Consider the following 21,892-nt stretch of genomic DNA (forward strand, 5'->3'; position numbering starts at 1 on the left):
TGTGGAAATTATTGACTGTACTCGGTGCTGAGATATCTGTGTGTGTGTTTCCAGATTATTATATTCTAGACTTGCTAACGGGCATAAGAAAAAAAAAGATAAAGCGTGCCTCGAAACATTTGAAATGAACACTACAGGTCTCAGGGTTCAAAGGCATGGTTATTCCAGAATGAAAAGGTCCAAGTTCAATGCTCCTTGGCTGCCTTCCAAGGAGCAAGGCTGGGATGAACTTTGCCCTAGAATGACTCTCTCCCTTGTCACTGATTAACCAGATCTGTGGGAAGGCTGTGGGGCCAACATCCTACTGTGCCTAGAAAGAAGTATTTGGTCAAGCTTTTGTGAGCAGAAAAATGTCTACCCGCTACCACCAAGCTGCTAGTGATAGCTACCTGGAACTTCTGAAAGAGGCTACCAAGCGAGATCTGAATCTTTCTGATGAAGATGGCATGACTCCCACGCTCCTGGCAGCTTACCATGGAAACTTAGAAGCTCTAGAAATAATCTGCAGCAGAGGGTAAGTTCAGCGTGGTGGTTTCAATTAGAAACAGTGTCTATGGTAAGATTTTGCAGATAGCAGCAAGAGGCAGGGAAGTCAGTGCAAATACTTTACAATCTTTCTAGACTGTCCAAATAATTGGCTTTTTAAGGAAAAGGAGAGAGCTATGCCTGGAGATGCCTCTTTTGCCACTGAGAACCGGCACCATGAGGGTGGCTCAGCCCTTTTGAGCCACACACAAAAGAAAGACCCTGAACTCTAACGTGTTGCTATCTGCCTTGGAGAAAAGAAAATTTAATTCTATATCTTTAAATTTTTTTCCTATCAAATTTAAATGGTTGACTCTTTAAAAAGAGGTCACTGTTCTATTTGGTTTTAGGATGTCAGCTTTGGTTTGAACAAAAGACGTTTTTATTTTATTTTTTCATCTGTGCCGTTAAAACCCCAGAGCATTTTATTAACACTCAATCCCAGTCCAAGCCTATGATTCTTCCATGGTATTGCTGGCTTTCCAAGCTATAAAAAAGACCTTCAGCCTATCTTAACTTCATTACTTCTCTGGCTGGCCAACAAAAATACACCTCTTCCCAAATTCTAATTCAGGACATAACCAGCTCTTTTTCCTTTGCCTGTTACCAGTTGGGCTAAGCAGTGTTTTTGACTATGACCCAAAAGGGTTAAAAAAGAAAGAAGGAAAGAAAATGTAATAAAGGAGCCAAGTGAATTCAGTTTAATTCAATGCATATTTATTTAGTATCTGCTCTGTGCCAGCCGTTTTACCAGCCACTCGGGATACTGTGACCAATAAGAGAGGTACTACTCCTGGCCTCATGGTGATCAGAGTTTAGAGGGGAAGATAGATTAAACAAGTCATGATGTCTGTTACAAAAGGGGAAATAGAGGGCCTTAAATAAATAACACAGGCATCTATCCCAGTCTAGGGGGTAAGGGAAAGAATATATATACACATATGCACAAATGTTAATAGCATAATATTATAGGACTTTTTTTCTCTGTATTTTGTATGTATGGCTTAATTTTCTGGGTTCAGCTTATGTTGTTTTTATAATAAAGGCCATATGACAATTATTGCAGGAATGTTTCAGGTATACAAAGGAGAACCCATTGGCATTGAGTTGATTCTGACTCATAGCAAGGGCAGCTGGTGGATTTGAATTGCCGACCTTTTGGTTAGCAGCTGAGCTTTTAACCACTGTGCCACTGGGGCTCCATTCTCATATAAAGTGGACCTCAAATGGAGCAAAGGCTCTCTGCTGGTTCCAAAGAGCCCCAGCCCTCTTCTAGGAGGACAAATTCACTTACCGGTTCTGAAATAACTGAGATCTTGCGCTTTGGACAGAGGTCTACTTTGAGTAGAGGAGAGTTTGGGAAGCCTAGGCTGGATGGGGTGGTGGGAAGAGTGAGGAGATCACACAGTGTTACAATCTAGACAAAGCTGACCAATGGGGATGAAGTGTCTGGGAAAAGGAAGTAGTAAATCAGACCAAGCAGGACAGAGAAGACCAAATTTACTTCCTCATTCAGTCCCTCGGGCACTTTCCCCATCTTTGGTTATTTTTCTAAATCTTCCTAAAGTACTCCCCGCTTTTCTAAAGGTCACCAACCTCCACAGGCTGTCAAAGCCAGAACCTGGAACCTTGACCCTTCACTTCCTTTTCTACCCAACCCTACATCCAATCACTATGAATTCTACATGTGATCTGCCACTCATATCCATCCCTGTGTCCACATTCCCTCATCTAGGTCTCTTTCATCTCTCATCTCTGCCATTAAAAGAGGCCCCAGCGTTCTCTCTGGCCTGAGCAAATTTCATAAACCACAAGCCTACCTGGTGACTCCCCTGTGTAAACCCATGAAATGGTTTCTGTGGTTCCTAGGATAAAGTTCAACTCCTTAGCAGAGTTTGTAAGGCCCTTTGTGATCTGGCCTCATCTACAACTTGGCCTTTCCCCACTCAAGCCATGTTCCAGCTGTACTAAACTTCTGCTCCTAGAAAGCGCAGTGTTCTGTCTTCAGGGAAACACTCTTTCCTCCATCTTCAATGGAGGAAGTGCACAATCTAAAGATTCTATAAGAAGGCCAACTCCTTTTCATCTTTCGAATTCCAACTTAAATGTGATATATACATCACAAATTGTATACTAAATAGACTTTTTTTGTAACATTTTTTTTTTTTTTTTACCCCTGAATTCATCATGGGCAGTTTTTTTCTAGGTCAGTATACTTCTGTGACTGATTTTTTAGGGACTTCTTAGTATTTTAGACAACGAATACGTTTCTTAGTCCCTCTTTTGAAAAAATAGTTTCCCCCAGTTTAAACAGTTCTGTGATGAATATCCTTGTACGTAAACCTTTGCTCATATTTCCTTGAAGATAAATTTCTCAAAGTGAAATTTCTGAGTCTATGGGCATGTGTACAATTTAGATACTTTTTTGTGTATTGATAACTTACCCTTTAGAAAGTACTTATTTTGCCAATCTGGTAAGTTAAAAATGATGTATCAGTGTTGTCTTAATGTTCTTTTCTTTGATTACTGGTGAGGCTGAAAATTCTTTTTATATTTAGTAGCCTTTTGTGAACTGTATTTATAACCTTTTCCCACTTTTATATTGGGGTATTCAACATTTCTCACTGATATAAAAATGCTTTTTAAAAGTTTAGAATACCAACCCCTCCCTAAGTAGGCAGTAGATAAGTGTTAACTTTGGTGAAGGGAAAGATAACACACAATATAGGGGAAGCCAGCACCACTTGACTAAGGCAAAGACTTTCTGGACACATCCAAACACCTTGAGAGACTGCGTTACTGGGGCTGAGGGCTGGGGACAATGCTCTCAGGGGACATCTAGGTCAATTGGCATAACATAGTTCATAAAGAAAATATTCTACATTCTACTTTGGTGAGTAGTATCTGAGGTCCTAAAACCTTGCGAGTGGCTATCTAAGATACATCTATTGGTCCCAGCACTGTTGGAACAAAGGAGAAAGAAGAAAACCAAAGACATAAGAAAAATATTAGTTGAAAGGACTAATGGGCCACATGAACCATAGCCTCCACCAGTCTGAGCCCAGAAGAACTAGATGGTGCCCAGCTACCACCACGAACCACTCCAACTGGAATCACAAAAGAGGGTCCCAGGCAGAACAGGAGAAATATGTAGAACAAAATTCAAATTCACAAAAAAAGACCAGACTTGCTGGTGTGACAGTGACCAGAGGAACCTCCGAGACTATGGTCTAACCCTGCTAACTCAAAACTGAAACTACTCCCAAAGTCCACCTTTCAGCCAAAGATTAGTTAGGCCTATAAAACAATAACATGCAAGAGGAAAGTACTTCTTAGTTCAATCAAGTCCATGAGAATAATCAAGTAAATGGGCAACATTGCCCAAAAGTAACGATGAGACAGCAGGAAGGGACAGGAAAACTGGATGAGTGGACACTGAGAACCCAGGGTGGGAAGGGAAAGGGAGAGGAATGCTGACACAAGGTGGGGATTGTAACTAGTGTCATAAAACAATTTGTGTATAAAATTTTTTAATAAAAAAACTAATTTGCACTTTATACTTTTGCCTAAAACACAAGATCTAAAAAAAAATCAACCTTTGTCATAAATGTAACAAATGCAGTATTTTCACAATTCATAATTTCTGTTTTTATTTTGACAACAGATATTTTAAATATAATAGTAAACATAAATATTGAAGTGTATTTACTTATGCCTACCAATCTTTTCCTATATAATTTCTGACTTTGAGGTCATGCCAACATATTGACTGAGAAAAAAGAAAAAAAAATTTTTTTTTTTCTTTTTACTATCTTAGTTTTGTTTCATAATTTACTTATTTCGTATATAATTTATTTTGATTTAAGACGTGAGGTTATGATTTAACTATACATTCTCCAAGTGGTTAGTCATTTGTTGCCACACAATTTGCTATGTAATCCACCCTTTCCCCCATTTATTTGACATGATAAAGTGATTTTTCTCTTAATGTAATATTAAAACTTGGTCCATTAATTTATATTTATTTAAGCATTCCATGAGTTAGAATTGACTTAACAGCAACTAGTTTTGTTTTGTTTTTGGTTAAGCACTGGCTATGGGCACAGAAATTCTTCTAACCCTACTTCTTCCAGTCCTTCTTTCTCAACTCATGTCTTCTCATTGATTCTGTTACAGCCCAGGTTTTGTTTCCTTCCCTCCAGAAGCATTTTAGACCTTCTGTGTTAGTTGGTCTGGTCTAAGCTGGAAAAAAAATTTGGGGGGGAGGATTTTACTAGGTTACCTCTCATTTGGCCATCACTAGTCTTCAGGGACCTGTGTTAGATCAAAATTGCCAATTAGATTGAAGTGGGAACAAGAATTAAAAATTGAATTTTGAAGCTGATCAATTATTGACGTCCATTCCAGTATGATTATTTAAGTGTTTATCTGTTACTATCTGATGAAGACCATCAATATGAAAACCCAGGCTTTATTAGGGAGCTATTTTTCTTTCTTTCTTTAATTTAATGATGTTGTTGTGTGCCACTGAGTCAATTCCAACTCAAAGCAACCCTATAAGACAGAGTAGAACTGCCTCATAGGGCTTCCTAGGCCCTAATCTTTACAGGGGAGCCCTAGTGGCGCCGTGGTTGAGAGCTATGGCTGCTAAGCTGAGCAGTTTGAATCCACCAGCCACTCCTTGGAAACACCATGGAGCAGTTCTGCTCGGCCCCATGAGTTGGAATTGACTCAAGGGCAATGGGTTTGGTTTTTTGGTTTTTTAATCTTTATAGGGGCAGATTGCCACGTTTTATTTCCCATGGAGCGGCTGGTGGGTTCCAGCCACCAACCTTTCAGTTGGCAGCCAAGTGCTTAACCATTGTGCCACTAGGGTTTCTATAATTTAATGATGGAAATTAGTAACTTCATTTGTTATCAAGTACACTGGAAGGATGGCCCCCAACTGCCAAGAACTTCATTTTGCCTTGAAAGTGTACATGATCTTTCTTTGGCTTTGTTTTATTTTCTAAAATGGAAATAAGGTTTTTTTTTCTTTTTTTACTGATTCTTAAAGGCATATATACTTACTGTAAAAATTCACACCAAATTGGAAAGATATATGTAATAAAGCAAAATCACCCTAAATCTTGCCTCATTAACATTTGGGTATATATCCTTTTGTTACCAGGTGGAAACCCCAGGTTCTTGCTCTGCATGACTCATATAAAAAAAAAGACTCATATTGGCCAATAAATGAGAGACCGTTATGGGAGAACAGGAAAGGCACCTTTATTTCATTGTACAAGGAAAAGGAGTCAGTCCGAGCTGTTGGTGCCAGGACTGTTCCTCAAGGGCGAGCAGACAAATTACTTTTAAGGGTTTTACAAGTAGGGAGTTCATACAAGTTACATCAGCAACATTCTTAATCGTACAACCGGGGTGCAATGGGGTTTACACATAACTTCCAAGCAGAAGCAGGATTCAGATGCAAAGTTGGAGGGGAGGAAGCCCAGCAAAGGAAACAGGATTTTTAATGCAACACTGTGGGGGAGGAAACCAAGCAAAGAAAATAGGATTTTTAAAGCAACACTGTGGGGCTCTTTCTCACTTTCAGCCTTTTTCCTTTGAACAAATGCACACATTTTCCCCCTTAAAAAAAGCCTTCATATATATTTTTTTTATTATAGAAACTGTTCTGAAACCTGCTTCTAATTATTTAGCAATAGATCACAGACCGTTTTCACTTAAAAGACGAGGTTCACGCCACTATTTTTAATGACTACATGACATTCTGTTTTCTGGTTTTGTCACAGCTTATTTAATCAATTGCTTGCTCATGGCATTTCATTTGAATCGAGTCTTTTAACTGTTTATAAATAAAGTTGGGACAAACATCCTTGAGCATTCATCTTTGCACAAAGGGCTGACCATTTCCTTAGGATAAATTCCTAAAGGCAAAATTGTTGATTCAAGAGGGCACCATGTTTTAAAAGTTTTGGCACATATTGTGCCTAGAAATTTGAACCACTTTATGTCTTCTCCAGCATTGTTTATTTTCCCACACTCTTGCCAAAATTGAGTGTTAATATTCTTTTGAAGCATTGCCTATCTGATAGGCAAAAAGCATGGTGGTGTATTGTTTTAATTTGCATCTCTTTGATTATAAGTGAGGCCACATATTTCTTCTTATGTAGAAAAACGTTTTTGAAACAATGATTTTATTCTGAGAAGAACAACTATCCAAAAAAATCAGATCAACTTCAAAAGGAGAAACTGGAGTGGAACAGAGGCTCAGAGTAGTTTAATATAAGCTAATTACCTATTTTGTGACAATAATACCAAGCCAGCTTTTAAAACTGTAGCCTATGGGGAAAAAAATGTAGAATAAAATTCTAACTCACAAAAAAAGACCAGACTTACTGGTCTAACAGAGACTGGAGAAACCCCGAGAGTATGGCCCCTGGGTACCCTTTAGCCCAGTACTGAAGTCACTCCTGAGGTTCACCCTTCAGCCAAAGATTAGACAGACCCATAAAACAAAACAAGACTGACTGTGCACAACAGCCCAGGGGCATGGACTAGAAGACAGGAGGGGACAGGAAAGCTGGTAGTGGGGAACCCAAGACCAAGAAGGGGAGAGTGTTGACATGCCGTGGGGTTGGCAACCAATGTCAGAAAACAATACATGTATTAATTGTTTAATGAGAAACTAATTTGCTCTGTAAACCTTCATCGAAAGCACAATAAAAAAAAAAATAGAATAAAAAAAGAACACGACTTGGTAGAAGCCTAGCTTTATAAGTCACATCATTGTTCTGGATCTGTTTACGCATCTGTAAAATAAGAAACCAGACTTTAAAACAAAAACTATAGCCCAAATGCAGTGATCTACCAAAAAGCAAGGGCAAAATATGGATTATTTTAAGACCTCTTCAGTGCATTTCTCTTTCAGAAAAAAAAAGAAAAGAACAGATAAACAATAAACACTAGACTGAGCTCAGTCCGAAGAAATCATATAGCATCAGTGTTGGACTCAGATCATCAAACAAGGGGACCAGTTTGGGAATAACTGGGCAGGTTATATGCAATGGTTCTATGCAGAAATGTGGAAGAGACCAAAGATTGAAAGATACACGATTGCCTTGGATTTGAATTTAGGGGGATCCAATGAAACCTGTCAATGGAAAATATGTTTATTTAAGTTGCACATCAGTTTAGAAAGTTGCCTGTAAATAGAATTTTTGCAGGTAGAAATAGCTTAAATGTATGAGGAAAGATCATGAATCATCTGAACTGACAGTTTCATCTATAAATTTGGATTTTTGCATTTGAAATTTTCTTAAAACAAGGCCCGCTTTTTGGGGTCCTCTCTGGCTTTATGTTCTTCCTGCCATCTTGGAAGGATCATTTAAAAGCTATTGAAATGGGAAAATTCCCCCTATTCCATGGCTATAAGCATGTAGATTTAACCGGAACTCCTTAATACCCTGTAACATTCACACTCCCACTAATTTCTTTATAAACTGATTGTCACAGTGAAGAACCACTCAGGCCTTAAATGAGAACACAGAGTATTTATTCAGTTTCAAAAGAATCAAAAGAACTACTCGAATAGTTTTGATGGAGAACATCTTTGGAGTGCCAGATGCCCAAGGCTGGCGATAAAAACTTTTCACCTAGGTCCCTGCCTGCTCAAACTGAACCTTTCAGGTTGCCTGGCAACTTAGTAGGCTGGTGCCCAAGGTCTTTTCTGATATATTGTTTCTATCTCCCTATCATGAAAAGAATAGTTCTTAAGGCCATTTGACACAAATGCAGCTGTGTCAAAACCTCACTTGCTGGGTGCATTCCATCCATATCCTGACTCATCCACAGAGAAGATACCCCGTAACTACCAAGGTTGCTTTGCCAGGTAGAGAGCCTAAAAGGCAGGCATTGCTAATTTTCGTTTTAATTCTGCTAAAAGTAGTAGGAGCGTGGATTTTAGTTTTTTGCTATTTACTCTGGTCAAAGATTTACTGGAAATTTCCCTCCTACATGATCCAACCCATGCAAAATTAATTGGTATGTTTTGTTTACAGTAACATCTTGGATGTTCTACAATCCCTCTTTGATGTCTAGGGTACTTAAGGAGTTCTTTTGAATAGGGTGTTTGGTTAAAATAAATTAAAAAAGTGAAACTACGTTTTTAGGGGTGAGGTACTACGCTCCCCTCAGATACGCAACTATGCCAAGATTGAAGGGGGCTGCCTCTGATCCAAAACAATGAAATCAGGCTGAATGACCAAAAGTCCTCTTGAAAGTGGCTGCTTTTTCTTACAACAAATGAAGTTGGAAGCTCCCAGCACAACTACGTTATTTAGCATTTGCTTTCCTTAGATTCAATTTCGTTTTCTTTCCTTCCCCTTCCAACTCTATTCCTTTGCCCTCAACTCCACCACCTCCAATCACACTGAAGTCCGCTCCTGGAGCTCCACGTAGGCCTGGTCAGATCAGCCAGCTGCGCGTCTGTCTGCTCATGCTGTGCTGCCGGCTCAGGAGCTGGATCTAGTTCACACGTGTGCTTATTTGGACTTCACTATATTTTTCTTTTAAATTTGAGCCAACATTTACATGTCACAGAATTTCACATGAAAATCTGGCTTTTCTGGTTTCGTTTGAAAAATGGAAGTTCTGGCAATATTGTGTCTGCTTTTATTTAAGGTAGCCGGAGCTGAGCAACAGCTGCCCTTTCTACGTGGTGGATATACTTGACCGTGACTTCACTGAAAGAATAAACTTGGCCCCAGTCAGTTATTCACATTACTTGCCTGGCTTCTTTAGGTTGAGTTTGAGACTTCTGTGCTAGGAGGTATAGATGATGCAAAGAGAAAAAGGCCTTGCCCTCTGGGACGTATTATCTAATTAGGGAGGCAGGGCATAAAAATTTGACAAACTTTTAGCTGCTGTAGAGTAGGCCCCCAGCTCATGACAACCCCATGTGTAACAAAACAAAACACTGCCCAGTCCTGCAGCATCCCCGTGATTGGTTGTTGTTTGGACCATTGCAATCCATTAGCTGATTTTCAGAAGTAGGTTGCCAGGCCTTTCTTCCTAGTCTGTTTTAGCATAGAAGCTCCCCTGAAACTTCTTCAGCATCATTGCAACACGGGAGCATCCACTGACAGACAGGTGGTGGCTGTACTTGAGGTGCATGCGTTGGGAATCTAACCGAGGTCTCCTGCAGGGGAGGTGAGAATTCTACCACTGAACCACCATCGTCTCCGCTAAGTAAGACTGTGATTGTTAAAAAGCTACAGGATGGAGGAAGGGATCAAACGGTGAAGCGCAGGGCATTTTTAGGGCAGTGAAACTATTCTGTATGATACTGTAATAGTAGACACATGACATTATGCATTTGTCATAATCCATAGGACTGTACAACACAAAAAGTGAACCCTAATGTAAACAGTGGACTTTGGTAATAATGTGTCATTATCATTCATCAGTTGGAACAAATGTACCACAGGAATGCTGGATGTTCATAATAGGAAAAACAGTGTGCAGGAGGGAGAGGGGGTATATGGAAACTCTGTACTTTCTGTACAAATTTTCTGTAAACCTAAAACTTAGCTCCAAAAAATAGTCTGGTTTTTTGTTAAAGCCACAAAAACTATTGTGGTGTGACAGGAATTTACTGGGAGGAGGGCAGTGTGAGAGAAAATAAATGTGTGAAACTAAGAACTATGAGTTTAGAGACAAGGGAGATGGTAATAGGTGATGTTTATTGAATGTTCACTATGTACCAAGCACTTTGGAAACCCTGGGTGGTGCAAATTGTCAGTGGCCTTGGATAAAAGGCTTGGCAATCTACTTCCAAAAAACCAGCCATTGAAAATCCTATGGATAGCTGCTGAGGCTGCTTATATACGATCAAACACCTCATGGGATTTGATTCCTTGGCTTGGAAGTTTAGGGTCATGGTTTCATGGGCATCCCAGTTAATTGGCCTAATAATGTGTTTAGTGCTTCTGTTCTACTTCCTAGCTGGTTGGGTAGTGCCTGGGATCTTAAAAGTTTCCTAGGCCATCCAAGGCACAACAGTTGGTCTCTATTCACCTGGAGCAACCAAGGAAGAAGAAGCGTCAGAAACAGCAGGAAGAAATGGAATGTGTGGCTAATTGCCCCCAGGAACAACTGCCTCCTTTGCCATGAGACCAGAAGAATTGCTTGGTGCCCAGCTACCATTACTGAACATTTTGATCAAAGATTCTATAGAAGAATCCTGATCAAAAGACGGAAAATACAGACCATAATATCAAATTCGCATGGAACCCAGAGTTTCTGGAGCCATGGAGGGTAGATGAACCCCTGAAACTATTACACTGGGAAAATCTTTAAACTTTAAACCAAAAGTATCCCCTAAAGTCTTCTTAAAACCAAACAGTAGTTTAGCTTAACTAGCAAAAAATGTTTGCCTTGAGTGTTATGCTCTTTTAAGAACTGTCTATATGGGATCAAATTAAGAATAGCAACTGGAAAGATTAGATAGGAACCTTAGGGGACAGTAAGTTTATGTTAATGGGGGAGGAACAACTCAGAAAAGGAGGGTGAGAACGGTTACACAACTTAAAGAATGTAATCAGTATCACTCAATTGCACATGTATAAACAGTTGAATTGCTATATGATTTGCTGTGTATATTCTCAACAACAACAATGAAATAAAATTAAAAAAAAATCAAAGTATAAAACTCAAACTTTTGAGTTTGTGGATCACCAAATGTGGTAAGGGAATTAACAGAAACAGGAAATCCTGTAGGAGAATCATTTTTGTTAGATGAAGTAATAATTTTAGTTTGGGCATGTGGAGTTTGAGGAATACTTGATCTGTTAAGTGAAATTGTTTGGAAGATAGTTGAAAACCCCAGAGAAATATGGAGTAAAAAAAATATAACTGTGATAAGCAAAGAACATTACTTTAAAGGCCAGGGAAAAGGGAGAAAAAATTTGGAAGAAACAGAAGTAGTGAATAAATATTCAAAGTACCATTGTGTTATTGTTGTTTAGAACAATTTAAGTGGGATTAGTTTAGAAAATAAATTATTCCTAAGCTACTAAAAAAAAAAAAAAAGAAAAAGAAAATCCTATGGAGCATAGTTCTATTCTAACACACAACACATACGGTTGCCATGAGTCAAGGTCAACTTGATGGCAACTGACTTTTTTTTTTTTTTTTGGCCAAGTACTTTTCTAATGCTTTATAATATTACCTTATTTAATTCACATAAAAACCATATGAATAGGTAATAATATTATCCTCAATTTACAGATGAGGGAAATGAGTCCTAGAACAGTTAACCTTGAGGCCTCATAGCTGGTAAAGCAGAAAAGCTGAGATGTGTAAATCTCATGTAAATCATATTGTGTCAGAGACAATTAGACTTGAACACAGTCCTGATATCCAAAACAGGCTGCTTGTGTGCCCTTGGGCAAATACATCAAACTCTTCCAGCCTTATTTTACCACTCTGATAATTATTCTTGCCCAGAGGAGGATTACCCAGTGAGCAAGGTAAGCACGGGTTTACTTGTGCGTACTTCCTAATCTGTAGTGAACAATTTCACATGGGTTTCACATCATGTGGTGAAACCCATGTGAAATTGTTCACTATAGATTAGTAAATAAGCACAAGTAAGCCCATGCTTACCTTTGCTTGTCATCTGTCCCTGTCAGGGATTATAAATTTGAAAAGACGCTTTGATTTTGTAGGAAGATCCTGTGGGGTTGGGAGAGAGACAGATGCTGGCCATAACTAGAAGCAGAATATTTGATATGGAGAAAAAACGTGAAATTGTTCACTACAGATGATCTGGTAAGCAAGGTAAGCACCACGCTTACCTTGCCTGTTGGGTAATCCACTCTTATACTCTTGCCTTTCTTTTCTCAGAGGGAGCTTGTGATAGGTTTTTCGAGGGAGAGATCTGTAAGTACATTGTAAGTAAAAAGTAAGAGGAAGCCATGGTTCCCATGGAGAAGTTACAAATCTGATTCATCAGATTACAGAACACAGATTGGGCCACATTAACTAGGGCAAGGCTTCTCAACTTGTAGCCTGTGTAGGAATCACCTGGGAATCTTGTTAGACTAAAGATTCTGATTCGGTAGGTCTGGGCTGGGTCTGGGATTATGCATCTCTAACAAACTTGCAGGTGAATCCCATGCTGCTGCCACTGGTGGTCCAGGGACCACACTTTGAGTAGCAAGGAACTAGTAGATGGTTCATGGTGCATTAACTGGTCAATCACAAGGGCCTGGATCTTCTCTTCTGCTTCTGCCTTCTATTCTGCAGATATGTTAAGAGGCCTTCTTGAACTCTCTCACCTGTCCTTCCATAAAGCCAACTTGGCTAGAATTTAATAAAATCCTGAGATTTGGGCTTGGACTTGGGCAAGGGAAGGTGCCCTTTAGTTCCTGTGTTCTCAGAGTTCTCAGCAGTGGCTTGGGGCCAGTGTGATAGTTAATAAAGTTGTTACTTTACTTTCCATCTGTGCCTGTATGCAGCTCAAGGTCTCATGGGAGTGGGGTGGTATAGCCTGGGGCAGGATTCCAGTAGACGCTCATTTATTTCACAAATCTGTATTGAGCACCTACCATGTTCCTCTCTTTTGCTAGGTATTGGGTCTCTGGCTTTAATATCATCTAATAGTGCCCCCAGGGAGCTCTGGTGGCATAAGCGTTTAACCATTGGCTGCTAAGAGAAAGGTCTGTGGTTCGAACCCCCCAACAGCTTTGCAGAAGAAAGACCTGGCAATAAGCTCCTATAAAGATTACAGCCTGAGAAACCCATGGGGCAGCTCTACTGTCATACAGGGTCGCTGTGAGTTGGAATCAACCTGATGGCACACAAGAATAGTGCCCCCAATTCTACCTTAACCCCTTGCAGAACTGTTCACATGATACTGTAATTACATGGAAGTAAGTTGAGAAATAAATGGAGATTCCCTACCCTTTGTATGCATATGACTGTGCAGAAGGTGTTTGTTACCTACCCAACATTCATTCCTTCCTCCTTTCTTGCCAATAAGGACCCAATTTTGTTTCAGTTATATATCTCCTCTCACGTGACTAAAGGGTAGGTGGCAGTGGCATGCTAAAACCAGTTCTTACCAGCTCAGGAGAGTTGATTGCTAAATATTCAGAAAGTTTGCAAGTCAGATAACCATAGCCATTATTAGAAATAAAATTATATAAACTTATAACTCAATAAATTACACTAAAACAAAGGTAATAAATACCCAAAACTCATCATTTCCTAATTATTTTACTACATATAACTGTTATATATACTCCTAAGATTATGTATATCTATTATATATGTATGGCTGAAATAATATATAATGGTATACACATCTCTTCCAAACTCCATGTCCAGTGATGTCACGTTGGTAGCTTAAAATTGGCCATGGAAGGTCTGTTTACATCACAGAAGTTGGTACATTACTATAAACCAGGGTCTTGTTTCCCAGGGTGACCCAGTTTAACATTTACTAGCACATAAGTGGGTAGCCCTATCCCCAGTTTCAGGGGAAATTTCTAATTGATCTAAGTCAAACATGGTAGCTCCATTTCTTTCCCTTAGGAACATGACCTTATTCTGGCCAATGAGACATGAGAGTTGCTCTGCTCAAGGGCTTCTGAGAAATTTTTTCTAGCTACTAAAAAGGAGATACAGGGTATAGAGATGGGCTCTTTCTGTTCCTGGCCATATTATGTCTGGATGTGGCATATTTGGACTTAGGGCAGCTATATTATAACCATGTCAATACAGGATACACTTGCTTACATTCACATATATTTTGGCTTTGTTCTTTATTTTTGTTTTTAGTTTTTTGGACCTCATATTCAGAAAAAAAAATTAATCTGCATTTTTTCATTTTCTCTTCTAGAGGGGACCCTGATAGATGCGACATCTGGGGGAATACTCCTCTACATTATGCAGCCTCCAATGGCCATGCCCACTGCGTCTCATTCCTGATAAACTTTGGTGCCAACATCTTTGCCCTTGACAATGACTTGCAGTCTCCACTGGATGCTGCTGCCAGCAGGGAACAGAATCATTGTGTTGCTCTCCTGGATAAGGCTGCCACTTCCCAGAATATCGTGAACCCCAAGAAGGTCACCAGGCTGAAGGAGCAGGCTCAGAAGAATGCCAGGAGGCAGATACAAGAGTGTGAGAGACTCCAGGAGAAGCACCAAAATAAGATGGCCCGCACGTACAGCAAGGAGGAATCTGGAACTTTTTCTTCTTCCAGGTCATCCTTTTCAAATGCTTCTATTTCTAGCACATTTGGGTCATTGTCAAAGAGCCTTAAAGACACCTTCAAGTTAAAGTTCAAGAAGAACAGAGATACAGCAGAGCAGGTGGGGAAGGAGGGCAGAAGTGGGCAAAGGAATGTGATGGAAGTGTTCAGAGAGGAGGGGGAATACTCATTCTCAGAGGACTTCAAAGATAAGCTCCAGTTCTCAGGAGAGGAGGACAACTGTGAGCAACATGAATCCATTCTCAATCGTCCAGGTCTAGGAAATATTGTTTTTAAAAGGAACACAGTGCTGAGCCCTGAAGACTTTTCGGACAGCAAGAGGGAGTTGGGGCTTAAAATGTCCAGTGAATTGCTTCAGAGACAAGGAGCAACAGAGGCTGACAAAGCTGAGGCTGATGAAGAGGAAGAAGAAAATGACCATGATGAAGACCTGCCTTGGGATAAGGATGAAGTGGAGTGGGAGGAAGATGTGGTTGATGCTACTCCCCTGGAAGTGTTCTTGCAGTCCCATCACCTGGAAGAGTTCCTCCCCATTTTCATGAGAGAGCAGATTGATCTAGAAGCTCTGTTGCTTTGCTCAGATGAGGACCTTCAGAGCATACAAATGCAGCTGGGTCCCAGGAAGAAAGTTCTTAATGCCATAAACAGAAGGAAGCAGGTGCTACAGGAGCCTGGACAGCTGGTCGACACCAGCCTCTGATGGAGAGTATTGGGTCAACAGAGGTGAGCCTGCAGTGGTGAGGTGATGGTGTGCCCCCTGAAAGCACTAAACACCACTTTTCTACCCAATGCCAGATCGCCGAGAAGAGTTTCTAGGGTTTCAGAGCTGCCAGTCTGAGAAAGAGACCCAACTCTATTCTGGGACCTGCTCTATGTCCATCCAAATAAACCACCAGTGAGAAACTCAAGGAGACCTGGGAACAAGAAAGTGGTGTCTCTTTTCAGTGGTCTTTTTGTTATTTTTTAGAAATAACAAAAAGATCAGATGGATGACAATGAACAGAAAGATGCTTTTTTTCCCCTCCAACTCTGGGCTTATAATTAATTATAATTATTGTATCCTTTTATTGCACTGGAAACCCTGGTGGTGTACTGGTTGAGTGCTACAGCTGCTAACCAAAGGGTCGGCAGTTTGAATCCGCCAGGTGCTCCTTGGAAACTCTATGGGGCAGTTCTACTCTGTCCTGTAGGGTTGCTATGAGTCGGAATCGACTCGACGGCACTGGGTTTGGTTTGGTTTGGTTTTATTGCACTAGCCTGCTGATTACTTTTGATTGTCACAGTCTGCAGATTCTAATCCCATTCTGTCCTTAGCTCTATGACTGCCTGTTGGTGGAGAATAAAGTTCCTCCATTGCCCAATGTAAATGTTTATGTTTACAAGTAGAGGACATGGGTCTGTAATACCCCTACCTGAGAACAGAGCCGGAGTGGAAGATGTAGGGAATTAAGAGAGAAATAAAATATAGGGTACCACAATGGCTGCCAACTAAGAAGTCAGTAGTTTGAATCCACCAGCCACTCTTTGGAAACCCTGTGAGGCAGTTTTACTCTGTCCTATTTTTATAGGGTCGCTATGAGTCAGAATTGACTTGATGGCAATAGTTTGGTTTTTTAGGGGGGAAGCAAGAGGGAGGAGCCCCAGTGGCACAGTGGTTAAAGCACTCAGCTGCTAACCAACCGAAAGGTTGGCAGTTTGAACTCACCGGCCACTCGTTGGGAGAAAGATGTGGCAGTCTGCTTCTGTCGAGTTTTACGGCCTTTGGAGCCCTATGTGGCAGTTCTACACTGTCCTGTAGGGTCGTTATGAGTTGGAATGGACTCGACAGCAGTAGATTTGTTTTGGTTTTGGTTTAAGCAGGAGAGTGGAGACAGAAGGAAAGAAGGAGACAGAAAAAAAAAACAGAACTATTTGATGATTTTTCTTAGGGTAACTGCCTCCTGAAACTAACAGAAGTAAAAAAAAAAAACAAAACTAGGTTTTTTGCAGGGAAGATTCTGCCGCAATAGTAAATTTTACATTTTCTGCTCATTATGTACATATCTTTCATTCGTTGTTGTCTATTTTGTCACCACTGAGGAGCCCTGGTGGTGCAGTGGTTGAGAGCTATGGCCAATTATGGCTGCTAACCAAGGTTGGCAGTTTGAATCCACCAGCTGCTCCTTGGAAGCCCTGTGGGGGCAGTTCTCTGTCCTATAGGGTCACTATGAGTCAGAATCGACCCAATGGCAATGGGTTTGGTTTTTGGTTTTTATCATCATTGCTGCATTTCTGAATACAATGTATATAAACTGGCAACATTGCTGCTGACAATTTTTAAATGGCAATCCCAAATTCAACTGAAACTCTGTTGAATAACTAAGCTTCCTTGGATTTTTATAGGCAGACTTATATCAAGTGGAATTGACCATTGAATATGTTTAGAATATAGAAACAGCTGTTTATCTTCAACATGTTTTCTGATTCACATCTGTTTGGACTGCTTCAGGAGGCACCATGGAGGATATGAGCTTAGGGAGGAGACAGATGCTCACATCTGATGTGCAATTGGCTCCGTCTTCCTCAGTGAATGCATTCAGAAGGCTTGTCAGTGAATGAATAAGTATGTTGCATTAGCAGATGATTATGTTTACAAATACTGCATTTTGGTGTTCCGGAATAAAGTTATACTTTGCCTTCATTAACGTGCATAAAAACAATTGGTACACAGGAGGAACTCAAAAAAGTTTGTAGTGTCTGAATCTAATAAAAGTACTTGATTGTAGATGTTGGGATCCCCTCTTTAGGTATTCCTCAAAATCTGTCCAATAAGAAACTTATTGCTAAGATCGTTTCTGTGAGGATGTAAATATGGCTACTTGTTGTTAGTTGCTGACAGGTTGGCTCTAACTCAAGGCAACCCCATGTACCCCAGAACAAAGCGTTGCCTGGTATTGTGTCATCCCCACCATCGTTGGCATGTTTGAGTCCATCAGACAATATTGTTGTACTCCATAGGGTTTTCACTGGCTAGTTTTCAGAAGTAGGTTGCCAGACCTTTCTTCCTAGTTAGTCTAGAAGCTCCACCAAAGCCTGTCCAATATGAGTGACCCTGCTGGTGTTTGAAATACTAGTGGCATAGCTTCCAGCATCACAGCAGTATGCAAGCCACCACGGTAAGAGAAACTGACAGACGGGTGGTGGATAAGCCTTATACGGGGTGCTACTGTTAACAAAAAGGATGTTCTCCAGTGGTATTCTGCACATCATTATCAGAGTAAAAATAATACAGAATAATGTGTTTTAGCAAACCAGAGGTAGCATGAGGTGGTACGATGAATACTGGGCTGGAAAGCAGCATTGCTATTTGAGGGACAGAGTATAATGTTATGGAAACGGAAGGATGCTCTTTGTGGGGGATAAGAAAAGATAGGTCAGCAGAAATGTCACTAGAATTTAGCGTAATAGGATTAAGTTCTAACTGCTTCATGGAAGTCGATACTTTCTAGTTAGGATTTTCTATGCTGCCCAAACTGGAGGGGTAGGAGTTGGCTCAGACAATATGGGAAGGGGAAGGCATGTTTGCCCAGCAAAGATGGAAGCTCCCACTGTGATCATCCCTTTGCCCTTTGTCTCAATCCTTTGGTAAGATAAAGGGATATGAATTTGAAGCATGTGTGGATTTTAAAAACCTCACATAAAAATTTCCATCAGATCCCTGGATTGAAAAGGAGGGAGCAAACATAATTCCTTTATCTCATCATGGTGAATAACACAACCTCTGTAAGGCCAGAACAGATCGCTAGAAGATAACTTGCATTTTCCAAGAGCTACATTTCATTTTGGTTGAGGTAACCTAGCTTGTAGACTTCACAAGACTCAGGTACCATTCCCTGATCATGTTCAGTTGCTCCATTTAGACGGTAAATAGCATATCTATGATTATCTCAAAATCTGGCCCAAAACATGTGAATGAAATGGTCAGAGCTACCTCAGGCCTGGGATATCAGGGAGCAAAGGAGGTAAATTACAGGGTTCCAAGCCTGCAGAATAGTCTGGTCCTACCCTACTAGAATGCATGCACCTTGAAGACAGGAAGTTTTCTATTTTGGTCACTAATTTATCCCTTGTACCTAGTACAAGCCAGACTCAGCAGGTGCTCAATAAATACTGTTGGCTAACTGGGTGGGATGCCTGGGCTGGAGGAAGGATGCAGATTACTCTGGTCTTTTAAACCCTAGGAACTTGATCTATTTCAGTGGTGCACATGGCATCTGAGCATGGGCAACGTGACATCTCCAGAAGTAACTTTGAAAGGCAAAAATTGTTCTCCTCATTACACAAACTGGTTTTGGTCTCCTTCCTGCCCCAACTGCATATTCAGGAGAGAGTCATTAGTCAGATTAGAAGAAATGAGTCCACATATGCGACTCCCACCCCTCTTTGGAAGGTGTTTGTTCCTACGGTTCTTACCAGGCACTTTTATGCAATTCTTGTGAGCCCCTGGCCTCTTATGATTTATAGAATCATTAAGTGAGGGTTCTCCCAACTTTTCAGCATAAGGATAGAGCCTCTCTCATGCAGCATCATGTTATAAAAGAGGTTTATACCATGTTATAAAAGGCTACAAAAGTTCTAAGAATGATAGATCTCTCAAACTAACCCCAACAAGAGGCCTAAGAGAAGGTATTAGAGTAATACAAAGGTTTTGACTAGAGACAAAGACAGAGGATTATAAGCCAGAATGAGTTTCAAAAATTCACTGATCTCAGACTTCCATCCCTGAAAGTGGATGCTCAGAATAGCTGTATCCAAATGTATTTGGTTACTTTCTTTCTTTTTTAAATTTTTCGCCTATGTTGCCTAACATAAAAGTTGACAAGGAAGGAAGGCAGCTGGGAGCATTTCACTGAAGAGAGGAGTTTGAGAAGGTATGGTATGGTAATCACGTATTGTATTTATATTTTAGGCCACCATGTTACACATGTCAGTTATATGCTAATAATTTCTAAATCTGAGTCACCAGTCCAGACCATTGTCTTGAGCTCCAAATCCCTAAACCCAAATGCCAATCTTACATCTCCCCTCAAATGTCTCATAGGTACCTCAAACTCAACATGCCTAGAAATGAACCTATTTCCTCCCAAATCAGTGGTCCTCAACTCAGGGTGATTTTGCCCCTTTTCCCCAGGGGACACCTGGCAATGTCTGGAGACATTTTTGATTGTCATGAGGGAGTGGGAATGCTACTGAACATCTAGTGGGAAGAAACCAGGGATGTTGGTAGACAACCTACAATGCACAGGACAGCTCCCCTCCCACCACCTCCACAGAGAATTATCTAGACCAGAATGTCAATAGTCTCAAGATCGAGAAACTCTGTCCTAAATCTGCTCTTCCTCTTTGGGTCAACAGCAAGTTTAACCCAATGCTTCTCTCCTTTTAGTTTACTTTCATCACACAATTGGTCACAGAATCCTCTTGACTCCTAAATACATCTAAAAACTGAGTCCTCTTGTATGTTGGCAAGATCATTGTTTGGCTTATGCCCCCATCATTGTTCCCCTGGACCGTCTTTAATTCATTCTCAGCAATGCTGGTTGAGTAATCTTTCTAAGCTACAGATCTCTTGTCATCTTCTGCGTTGCTTTCCAGACTTTTTAACACAACATACAAAGCCCTCATGATCAGAGCCCTAGTCTCTCCTGCAAACTTCCAGCCTCATCTCTGACTATAGCTCCCTTTGCCTCCTAATTGCAGACACACCAGATTTCTTGTAGTTTCCTGAATATATCATGCCTCCCATATGCCTTTGCTTACCATCATTCCTCTGCCTGGAAAACCCTTCCTCCATGCAACCAATTTGGAGTTCCTTTCCTTTGGGAGACTTACCCTGTCTCTCTGCCCCTAGTCTGGGTTAGGTGCTCTTCTAGCCATGTAGGCAATCTTCTGTTTGCCCCTCCAGAACCTCTGTCCACTATTTTCCACCCTACTCTATGCCCTAGGTGGTTGACCTCTGTGGACTGCATCCACAGGGCTCTTTGCCTTTGGGCTTCTGGCAGTTTTGATTGAGGGTAGTTACCAGCAGGAGATCCAAGAGTAGGGGGAAAGAGATTGGAGTCTTTATTCTACCTGTCCCCTCCTTGCTGGGCTGCAGTTGGCGGTGGCTTCCTTCCTGTACGTCTGGCAGCTTTCTGCTACAGCACCAGTTCTTGTTGGGTTGTGCTAACTACTCCGTTCTCTTGTCCTTTCAAGCTTAGAAGTGGTAGCAGCTTCCTTCTTTTGTTAGTCCTGGGGTGCTTTGCCATCCCTTACTTCTTCTCTTTCCTTCCCCTTTGTAAATAGTCCCTTATTAAATTATCTTCAATCACCTTTGAGTGTGGCATCTATTTCCTGTCAGAACCCTGTCGTGTATGCTACTGTAACACCAAAGCATTGTACTGTAATTATCTTCTTACATATCTGTCTTCCCTCCTACACTGTGAACGGTTTGTGGGCAAGGACTGTTTTTTTTCTGCTGGATCTCTGATGCCTAGCACAGAGTTATGATAGGGTCTCATGTGGAAAAAAAGAAATATATGAATGAATTAAGGCACTTCTAATAATCTCACCATCACGCACCCTTCTTTACTCATCCCTCAGGGTTATGGCCATTAAGATCCCCAGAAAAATTCCACATTCACTTGAGGTACAAAGTCAGATCATGTGGGTATTTTGTTCCAGTGCAAAGGTTCCTATCCAGACAGCCTGGCAAACATGATGAACCTTTGGCTAAGCTACTTGGAACATGAAGAGGACCCTGCCAGGAGGAGTATGGGTAGGGAAACAAAGCAAAATAGCATGCTTTCCTTTGCCGCTGGTTTATCTGAAAACCGGCCTGGGGGTGGGGATGGGGGCTTGGATTTGGTGAGTTCTTTGTGGCCAAAGGCAACACTGCTCATGATTCAGGGGCCCTGGAAAAGTCTGTATCTCAGTTTCCCCGTTTGTAAGTTAAAATGATTGAACTAGATGACCCCTAATGGCCCTTTCAGCTCTGATACTATAATGGACCTCTGTAGATGTTGCCTACCCAATATTTAGTCCTCTCTCTTTTTGGTAAGAGAC

The 21,892-nt window shown here is 40.8% G+C and overlaps 1 protein-coding gene across 1 annotated transcript; it reads left to right on the forward strand.

The window, feature by feature from the left end:
- The first annotated feature begins 350 nt into the window (after positions 1–350).
- ANKS4B (ankyrin repeat and sterile alpha motif domain containing 4B) lies at positions 351–15,536 on the forward strand. Its single transcript, XM_003418808.4, is given in 2 exon segments — positions 351–514; positions 14,435–15,536. Coding segments are annotated over 2 exon segments (1,266 nt in total).
- The last annotated feature ends 6,356 nt before the right edge of the window (positions 15,537–21,892 follow it).

The sequence above is a fragment of the Loxodonta africana genome, chromosome 12, assembly GCF_030014295.1.
Source record: "Loxodonta africana isolate mLoxAfr1 chromosome 12, mLoxAfr1.hap2, whole genome shotgun sequence".
Lineage (NCBI taxonomy): Eukaryota > Metazoa > Chordata > Mammalia > Proboscidea > Elephantidae > Loxodonta > Loxodonta africana.